The sequence below is a fragment of the Penaeus monodon genome, chromosome 5, assembly GCF_015228065.2.
Source record: "Penaeus monodon isolate SGIC_2016 chromosome 5, NSTDA_Pmon_1, whole genome shotgun sequence".
Classification (NCBI taxonomy): Eukaryota; Metazoa; Arthropoda; class Malacostraca; order Decapoda; family Penaeidae; genus Penaeus; species Penaeus monodon.
Window position 1 is genome coordinate 53,619,613 of NC_051390.1, and position 11,162 is coordinate 53,630,774.

At 30.4% G+C, this 11,162-nt stretch overlaps 2 protein-coding genes across 15 annotated transcripts in view; one reads left to right on the top strand and one right to left on the bottom strand.

Annotated features, from left to right (window-relative positions):
- Positions 1 to 11,162, bottom strand: part of LOC119573344 — a 94,117-nt gene that overhangs the window by 65,460 nt on the left and 17,495 nt on the right. The window lies entirely within an intron of this gene.
- LOC119573346 (acylamino-acid-releasing enzyme-like) lies at positions 6,450 to 10,509 on the top strand. The gene is made up of 5 exons (XM_037920560.1): positions 6,450 to 6,575; positions 7,750 to 7,825; positions 8,441 to 8,649; positions 9,309 to 9,451; positions 10,309 to 10,509. Exons 3-5 carry the CDS (start codon positions 8,628 to 8,630, stop codon positions 10,492 to 10,494), a joined length of 351 nt encoding a protein of 116 aa, XP_037776488.1. The 5' UTR covers positions 6,450 to 6,575; positions 7,750 to 7,825; positions 8,441 to 8,627; the 3' UTR covers positions 10,495 to 10,509.

Consider the following 11,162-nt stretch of genomic DNA (forward strand, 5'->3'; position numbering starts at 1 on the left):
ATATGTTGTAATAATCTACATGACTTGTAATAATTTTAAATGATTGTCAATGTCTTTTTCCCACCACACACATACATATAGTATGTCCCTTGCTTTCCCGTTTTTCGTCTCTCTTGCCACCTAAACTTTTCTAATGTTTGTTGTCTATCCCTTCCACAAGAGCTTATGCATTGTTGTAACATTTACCTTCATCACCAGTGTTTTGTCATATTTAACACGTGTTTAAATGCCCATCTTTTAGACCACTGTAGAGATGACAGGCAGACTCCCTGCGGGGACCCAAAGGGAAAGCAACACCTCGTTCCTTGGCGCAGCCTTAGTCCATTATACTTTATAATAAAAGGGTCAAGACCTCTTGGTCGTTTTACCTTACACCCTAAGCTCGCCACCTACCAAAACTCTTGTAGGGCCTAACATTCCGTCTCTTACAAATGTATCTATTTTTGATTTACCCACCTTTAGCAATTATATATATACACACACACACACCACATACATACTATAAAATATATATTTTATATATTTTATATATATATATATAAAATATAAAATATACCTATATACATTAACACTTTTTTGAGAAACAAAAGAAAGAATTTACATATGTATATATGTGTATATTAACATATATGTGTATATGTATTTATGCATATTCATACATATACTACCCACACGCCCCACAAACACACACACACCAACACACCCCACACACACACACACCCACACACAACACCACACTACATACACTCGCATATATATATATATATATATATAATATATATATATATATATATATATATTATATATATATATAATATATATAAAATCATATAAAATATATATATTTTATATATATATGCTATATATAATATATTATAATATATATATATTATATATAATATAATATATATATATATATATATATATATATGCTCTGTCTGTGTGTTATATATGTATACATACATATTTCATATATTAAATAAATGATATATATATATATTAATATATATATATATATATATATATATATATATATATTATATATTATATTGTGTGTGTGTTTGTGTTTTGTGTTTTTTGTGTTGTGTGTTTTGTGTTGTGTATGTGTGTTTGTGTGTATGTGTTTTGTTGTGTGTGTGTGTGTGTGTGTGTTTTGTTGTGTGTGTGTGTGTGCGTGTGTGCGTGTGTGTGTGGCGGGGGGGGGGGGTGAGTGTTACATGAAATACGCACACACGCACACACACACACACACCACACACCACACACAACACCACCACACACACACACATATAATATATATATTATTATATATTTTATATATTTTATATATATATATATATATATATATATATACAAAGAGAGAGAGAGATGGAAGGGCGGTGTGAGTGAGGAGAAGGAAGGGACGGTCAAGGAAGGGTTATGCCTCCACTAGCATTGACATTTAAGATTCACGCACAAAAGCTGATTGATTCCAAACCCCTGTTCAAATAGTACCATCACGCAAACCGAATACCTTGATCTTTAGAAATCTTTCCTAAAAACCCGTTCTTGTGAATATGTTGACTTCATCACTAGTACACCTTTTAGAGAAACATGATAAAATATCTTTCAAACAGATTAAAAAACAAACGAAAAGAAAAGAATATTATGATGGTAAATAATTACATGTTCCATCTAGAATCACAAATCAAAATAGAATAAAATATATGACGTTTAATATCTGATTTTTCCTATCCTATTTTTATTTCCTATTTAACCGTGTCAGTTTCCCGTTCGCCTGGTAACCGGGGAATACATGAAACGTATTTTTTAATCTATAAAGATTAAAACTTAAATTGCCTTGTCACTTGTCAGAAAGCCGTGAGCCGAGCAAGAGGTAGAACGTGTCTCGTGGTTTATTTGATAAAGGGTTTTGGGTTTTTAGATGAAACATTTAGTAGCGTGTTCAAAATAGGGTTTTAGAATAGACACTTTGTTGGTTTTAATGTGTTAATGCGAAGGTATTCAGAAAAATTACCTTTTGCTGTTTGATGGAAGAAAAACATTTTTTTTTTTTTTTTCTGTTATCCTTTCGTTGAATTTATTGGAATATATATTGTTTGTTGGTTGTTTGTTACTGTTTAAGTTGAGTGCTGTAGCTGTTTACATTTGATTTTTAATTAGTGTTTTTTTATATGTAGAATTACAGTATGTACAAATGTTTTTTTTTAATGGTAAAATTAGGCTTTGTTTCCTATGTAAAGTGATATCTGTTGTTATTTAATAGATAGACAATTTGATGTCATTTTGGCCAGATTGAATGCTATTGTTAAATTGCAGTTTTATATCAATGTCTCTTTATTTTGTTGCATCATTATAGCTATTGTTTAGAAGCATATGTTCAATTCATGTAATTTGTTGTATGATAGGAAAATACTTGCATTGTAGTTTTTTTTCCTTGTCACAGATTTATGAACTATTTTTTATTTTTAAAGAATAACACATATATGCCCTTTTTAAATTTTATTATTGTGCTGGCACTCGGCATCCTTCTCTTGGTCGTCCAACACTCGTCAGGGCCAGCCGGGCCAACGAGGCCGTTTTCAGACCTCCGAGGCTTTCCTGCCCACAATAACAAACCCGCGCAATAGTAACCATTTGCTAATTTTATCATGCTGGTGTCTTAAATTTATACACTGCATAGTTTTAACTCCCTGACGCAGTGTAAGTACCTGCAAACGACAAAAAAAATACCCATTAATAATAAAAAAAGGAAAAAAAACAATTTTGTTTTCACTCTGGTTTACCCAAAGCATTTTATGCACCAATGCTCGCTTTGGAAAAAGGGGGAAAACTTACTTTTGAAATTTGATGTCTTTTAAAAGCTTTGTTTTTTTCTTTTTCTTTTTCCCCAGCAAGTTTAAGATAATTCCTGAAATTAAATTTTACATTAAGCCATTCTCTTGAGGGAAAATTCCAGTATGAAATTCTTAATTAGGCATACTTGAGGTCTTATTTGCTACAAAAGTTATTTCCCATTGAATGGAAAAGGTATTTTTACAGCTGCAGCTGCAAACATAAGATTAGAATAAGATGTTCTTAAATTTTCCCTTGATTTAATTTCTTTATTTGATTTTAAAACCCTTTTAATTATTTGTTTCCTTTTTTGCATGATACATGCAGTGCTGTATATTAAGATTTACAAATTTTTTGTATATAATATTTATATATGATATATATATATATATATATATTATATTATAGTATAATAATATATTTAATAATATAATATATTATATATATATAATATATATATAAATTTTATATGTAAAATAAATATATATATTATATATTATAATATATATATATATATATATTAATATTATATATATTTAATATATATATTAATATATATTAATATATAATATATATTATATATATATTAAAAATATATATAAAAATTTTTAAAAATATATATCTATATATAATTATCTTATATATATATATTTATTTTTATATATATATTTTTTTATATATATTAAAATTTTATATAAAATTTTATATATATATAATATAAAAAAATAAAAATATAAAATATATAAAATATATAAAAAAATTTAAAAATTATAATATATATATACATATATAAAAATTTTAATAATATTTTATAATATATATATATTATTAATTAATAATTATAATAATAATAATAATAATAAATATAAATCAAAATACATACATACATACATATAATAATAATAATAAAAATTAATAATAATAATAAAACATACATACTATATATAATATATATATATATATATATATTATATTTAATTATATATATATTATTATATATAATATATGGGTTGTTGTGGGTGTGTAATTTATGTATATGTATATTTTTTATAGGAGTTATAAATCTTATCATTAAAATTTTTTTCCCCCTCAAAATTTTCATTTGAATTGTTTAAATGTTTTTCCGGTTTCTATTTGTTGGGCTAAAAAAATTTTATTCCTTTTAGATACAAAATGAAATCCTTTTTTTAAAAAGGGGAGTCGTTAAAAAGCACTTCCCCCCTCAATTTTTCACAGAAAGGTAAGAAAGGTTTTCTTTAAATACTTTGTGTGTGTTTGTGTTTTGTTTCATCTCTGTTTTTATGTGTATTTTTTTTTTCCATTTTACACATATTTTGCGCATATTGAAGTATTTTTTGTTATATTTTCATCCAGGGAAATTTGTAAGATTTCAAGTTCTTCTCCATTCTAAAAAAGACTCTTTCAGATGGTTAAATCGTGGGTTTCGGCTTATAAAGAGGGCGCAAAAAAGCCTTTTAAAGGGGGCCCAAAATACTTATTTGAAGATAATGAAGTTGCTGTGCAGTAAGTCTTCTAAAAATTGAATATTATATAATTATATATTTGTGTGTTATATTTTATATATAAAAAATTGTACACACAAAAAACCCACCACCACACAAAACACACACACACACACAAACAAACACAAAACACACACCCCCACACCCCACACAAACCCCCAACACACCCCCCAAAAAAACAAAAAACCCCCAAAACACACACACACACATCCCCTTGTGTGTTGTGTGTGTTTTTGCCATATATAAAATTTAATTTATTGTGTGGTGTGTGTGTGTGTTTTGTGTGCAAATATTATTAATATTTTGTGTGGTTTTTGTTTGTGTGATATATTAAATAAATTTTATGTTGGGGGGGGGGGTTTTTTTTGTGTGTGGTTTGTTTGTTGTGTTGTGTTGTGTGGGGGTTTTTTTTTTTTTTTATTTTATATAAAATATATTTATATTTTATATAATATAAATATATATATTATTATATTTATGTATGTATGTATATGTATTTATGTTATTCAAACTTAAACATGAATTTTAAAGAAAAAAATAGGAAGAAAATTGGATAGAGAGAAAAATTAAATGAGTACCCCATCCTTATCTGTTCTGAAAATTTTTTCACTTTTTTTTTGGCATTCAAAAAAAAAAAAAAAAAAAGGTATTTTAAAAAAAACAAGTATTTTTTGTTTTATTGTTTTAAGGGTCTGAATACATTAATATATTCATTATCTCCCTTGTGTGATATCTATTTTACATTCTTTTTTTGTGGTTTTACCCTCTTCCTCCTATCCCTAGGTCAAATGATGTGCCAATCTCGCAGCGATGGAAAATGCCCTCAGCATAGTGATTATCTTGTGCGGGGAAAAGGGCAAACCGCCTCCCCCATGCCTGTCAAAAAGAAAATGTGGGTCCCTTTTCAGATGGTAAAACCGGTTTTTTTAGCCAAATTTATCCCTTCCCGGCTACCTCTGGCAATCCAGTGTTATAAGGTTCATTAAGTTTTCTTTTATTTGGGGTCTACACAACTCTGGCTTCAAAAACTTTTGGACGGCTAAACTGTAAAAAAAAAATTTAGGGAAACTTCTAAGATTCATGATTTTATTATTTGAAAGCAGCATTTTTAGGCTTTTCTCAACCAGTTGTTTGAAAATACATTTATCAATGTTTGTTTTTTTTTAGACTTTCTCTCCCATGGTAATCATTAGATTGAATGCATTAAGATGAACATTCAATCTAATGTTATAGAAAAATTTTTAAACTTGACAATTTTTAAAAATGATTTTTTAGGAAATTGGCCTGAAAATCCCTTTCCCCTAAAAAAAAAAAAAATTTCAGCAAGATCTCAGTTTGGCTCTCCTGAGATTGTGCTGGTGGGTTTTAAAACCCAAAACTCATAATATTCCTTCAGAAATGCTATAAACCCTTTGGGCTTTAAAAAATTTTGAACCTATTTAAAATGTTATAAGGGTCAGAAAGGTTTTTGGTTGAAATAACTCCAAAATCAAGAGATGAAACTTGTTATGATTATCATTCCTTATTTTCTTTTTTTTTTCTCTTATTTTTTTTTTTTCATCTTTCTTTCTTTTTTTTTTCTTTGTTTTTTATTTTTTCCTTTTATCTCCCAATTTCCCCCTCTCTCCTTTCATCTTTAAAATTTTCTCTTTCTTTCATTTCACCCTTCCCTTTTCCCTTCACAAATCACTTCTCCATATTTATCCCCCTTTCATTTCTTCCCCCAAACCGGTGTTTTACCCGAGGAGCACCTCGGGGGAAAACCCCGGCAGTATTGTCACTCAAAAAGGAGAAGGGCGAGCAGCAAATAATGGTTGTCGAACAAGATGGTCTATTCCCTATCGCCTCAAAGCTGCCAAAAGCAGGGAAAAAGGTGTTTTTTTTTTTTTTTTTTTTTTATTTATTTTCCTTTTTTTTCTTTCTGTCTTTCTTTCCTTCTTTCCTGTTTTTTTTTTTTTTCTTTCTTTATTATTTATTTCTCCTCCTCCTCTAAGATTATTGTAAATATGCTAAATTTTATTGCTTTAGCATTATATAAGTGTAGTATCATTACTGGCTTGTATAATGGAACACTGTAAAGCTGTACAATTTTCTTACAGGTTTAATGCAGACCCCAGAATTTTCATGTCTGGAATGGTCACCAGATGATAAGATGATCACTTATGTTGCGGAGAAAAAGAGAATTAAAGCAAAAAACTTCCTTACGCCTTTTGAAGGGTAATATTATTTATTGTAATTTGTTTATATTTGTATTGGGAAATGAGGGGTATTTTTAATATGTATAGCTTTATGTTATTATTATTATTCACGGGTAGATTTGGGTAAAACTAATATGTGTTATCTGCTAAATATCAGATTCATAAATGTGATTCACAGAAAAATTAAAAGAAAATCAAATTTCTGTAAGAATAATTATATTTAAGAGAGATGTAATCTGATAATTGTGGTCCATGAAAAAATTACCTGAGGAACCACATTTAATCTGGAAAATTTCCAGTGGAATAAACATTAAGATTTCTTTTTAGTTTTATGAAGTAAGATTAGTTTTAAAAAATATTTAGTTTAAACTACTCTTCTAAGTTATGAAGAAAATATCATCAACATGAGAATTCTTAATTGTTGGAAAAATTATAGTGTGTCTGTTCTTTAAAATGATGCTAGTCTTATTGTAATCAGTCAAATAGCAACAGACTAATTTCAAAGTGTGTGAAAATGTTAGAAAAAAAAACAGTACACTCTTTACTACTGAGAAAAAAAAGTTGTCAGCTGATGTGTTCCCAGCCATTGTATTGGTTCTGTAGGTATTCTCATTATATAAGATGCAAAAAGTGCCTTAATTTGAATTTTAGAATTTTGTAAAGATATGCATTAATGTTGGTAGAAATAGATAGCTAATACAGGCAGTGCATTATCTCCTTGAGCATCCTATACACTCCCTTAGTTAATGTCATAACTTTCTGATTTTTACAAATTTGGCTATGAAAGTATGTTACAAGATTGCCCAGTGATATAGTATTTATGAGTATTTCAATATTCAAAAAAAAAAAATGATAATCAAACAGTGTCATTGATGGTCACTTTAAGGATGATATTATTATAGTTGTAGTTGTTGGTATTATTCTTGGTGTTGTTATTGTTTTTCTTATCCTTTTTATTAATATTCTTGTGATTAATAAAGATATTATTGTTACTAATGCTAATGCTATTTTTATCATTAGCAGTAATATTAGTATTTCCATTTAAGATAATGCACTAAATTCTTCAAACAAATTACCTCAGAAAGCAAAGCACAGTAAGAAAGGAAATATATAAACAAAATTAAAGTAATTGTAATCAAATAGATGGTTAAATAAACATCCTTAAACCACCCTAACTCTTGCTTTTCTTGCAGTGAAGGGGAGGATGGTCGCGGTCAAGAGTATGTCCATCTTAATGAATGGGGAGAGCAGCTTGAGGGAAAACACAAGGTGAGATATCATTTAATTAATTGTTTTCTTTTCTCTCCTTTCCTTTCTTTTCCATTTTACTCTTCTCTTTTCTCTTTCTCTCCATCATCATCATCCTTCTCCTCCTCCTCCTCCTCCTCCTTCTACTTCTTTAATTGTTTCTGGTTCTTTTTCAGAATCAGTTTCTTCTCCTCCTCCTACTTCTACTTGTACATATTTCTTATCCCATTTTGTTTTCTTTTTCTTCTACCTGATGGAAAGCAAGTCATAAGTCAGTTATGGTTGATGATTTACTTTATTATGTAGTATCATATTTCTTGTTAATGGCACATATATTTTTTTTCTCCTCTTTTACTTTTTTACTCTTACTACTTCTTTTCTTCTTCTTCTTTCTTTTTTCTTTTTTTGTGTCAACAGGCTTGACTTCATTATTATAAGTAATTACAGGCTACAGATGTTCACAGAAATCAAAGCACTATTGTATAAAAGATTTATAACATTGGAAATATAGCAATCTATTCCAGCTTTGTTTTTATTTTGGTTTATCGTGTTTATTATATTTATATATATTTTTTTTCTTTTTCTTTTTCTTTCTTTCTTTCTTTTTCTAAATGAGATAATACCCGTTTTCCTCAGAGTGTGGTATGCATTCTGAATGTTGACTCAGGTGAGCTGTCGACTCATGACCTTCCTGACGAGCTGTGTCCTGGCCAGCTAGTGTGGGGTCCAGGGGGAAATGGTATCATCGGAGTGGCATTTGTGAGCAAACCTTATCGTCTAGGGTCTCGTCTATTGCCCCAACAGGGAGTCCAGGCTCTTTCACATGGATTTGGAAGGCAAATATAGTAAGTGACAAGGGATTTAGTAGGTTGTGGCTATAAAGTTGTTATACTCTCCAATGTATTGTGATGATATTCTATGATGTATTATTAATAACACACGCACAAACATGCACACACACAGACACGAACACACACAGACACGAACACACACAGACATGAACACACACAGACACAAACACACACAGACACGAACACACACGGACACGAACACATGCACACACACACAAACACAAACAGATGTGTGCATGTATGAATCTTCAATTCTAATATATGTTACTGCTTTTTGTTCTATATCTTTCAGTGTGTACACTGACATTCATAAAATCCTTGATAAGTTATGAAAATATTACTTTTTTTTTATTAATAGAGTATTCATATAATTCCAAATTATATAACTCTCTCTCTCTCTCTCTCTCTCTCTCTCTCTCTCTCTCTCTTCTCTCTCTCTCTCTCCCTCTCCTCTCTTTTCTCTCTCTCTTCTCTCCTCCCCTCTCCCCTCTCCCTCTCCCTCTCCCTCTCCCCCTCCCTCTCCTTTCCCTTTTCCTCTTCTCTCTCCTTCCCCTGCCTCCTTCCTTCTTTTCCCTATATCTTTCTACCTCTCTTCCTTTTCTTACCCCCTCCCATTCTCCCTCCTTTACCCCCCCCCCCCCCCCCAACTACAGCTCAGATCAGCCAGGGCTTGAGCAACATCCGCAGTCCACGTCTCAGTCCCGACGGCTCACGTATTGCCTTCCTGCGGTCAACCATAGGGGGACCCCACGCCAAGTCAGCCCAGCTTTGTGTCATGTCATGGCCTAGCAAGGAGGTATAGAATGTACTTTTAGGATTTATTTTTATCAAATACTTTTACTTTTGCTGTGTGTGTGTGTGTGTGAATGTACATTATGATAAACAGTGTTATTTCTTCTCTCCTCTTTATGAGATTTTCCTTTGCTTTCTTTTTTTTTGGATATTCCTCATCTTTGTTCTTTTTCATCATTTACCTTTTAAAAAAATTTCCTCATATTATTCCTCTGCATGGAAAGGATTCCAATTTTTTAAATTATGTTTACATTACAGTTGTTCTGAACCCATGCATGACAGAAATGATATAAAAAGACAGTGCCATGCTGAGGGTAGTGCTCAGTCACTTTGCTAGAGTGAAAAAATAAAAGCACAGGAAACCTACAATTACCCTGCGTTTATGCCCTTGGCTGTGTTTTTTTTTTTTTTTTTTTTTTTTTTTTTTTTTTTTTTTTTTTTTTTTTCTTTTTTGTTTTTTTTTTCTTTTTTGTTTTTTTTTTCTTCAGTAACTAAAAAGAGGCTTAACTCCCTTTTAGGTTCTATAAATGTCAGGCCTAAACAATTGAATAGGGTTGGCATATTTTAAAAAGAGGAGACCACATCAATCGTAGATACTTGTACTTGCCTCCCAAGTTCTCCATGGTGTGATTAGATATTATCAGTCATTGGTATTATTAATATCAATGCAGCATGATAACCATTTACTTATAATCATCACCATTTTCCAACTAATAGTTTCCCTCCACTTATATAGTGTTGCTGGTGACTTGACTCTTTTTATACCAATAGCATCCCTCAGAAATGTCATCATAATTGGCATCATCATCACCATCTACAGAATCCTCAATCCTTCTCCTTTTTTTCCATCTCAATTCATAGGAAAAAGTAGCAGTTGACGTGGTCCTTCGTGAGCAGAAGATTGAGGAAGGCTATACATTCAAGGGTATCTATGGCTACTCTGGGTTACCTGCCCGGTGCTGGCTCAGTGACAGCAAGCGGCTCCTCTTCTCTTCATTCAAGTTTGATAACATTGTGACCTATGTTGTTAATGTGGGTGAGTTTTAGGATGAATTTTGTTTGCTTTTTAATACAGGGGTCCCCGTCATTCATCATATGTGGACCAGAAAACTATGATGAATAGTGATTTGTTTTATAGAGAAACATAATATCATATTGGAATAGATTAAGGTGTTATGTCGACCAGAACCATAATATCTAGTATTTAGCTCCATTACACAGTTTAAATTTATATTATTAAGATAATACTAAAAAATAATACCAACATTTTTATTAAAGAAAACGAATGAAAAAGGGAAAAATTTCCAATGCAATGTATGAAACATGGTTAATTATTAAATACAAAAAGAATTTGGGGCAGGTTTTTAAAAGTGACTTTGACTGCCAGCGCTTCATTGAGGTAACAAGAACCAGGGTCAGCTTTTACAGAAGTAGGTGGGAGGGTTGAGGATTTTGTGATTCCTGGTTTATAGAATTTTTAAGGGTTGAGTGTATTCATATACTAGGATAAAGTTGCCATCTAGTTTATGATATCCCCAGAATACTACATGATACTGTATTTAAAACAACAATTTATATGTGCATTCCCCAATAGACGCATTATCTATCAAGGACATGGAGGGGGTCAGCAAATTACTCAGATTTTTTTATTTATTTTTATTTTTTTTTTTTTTTATTTTTTTTTTTATTTTTTTTATATTATTATTAAAATAAAA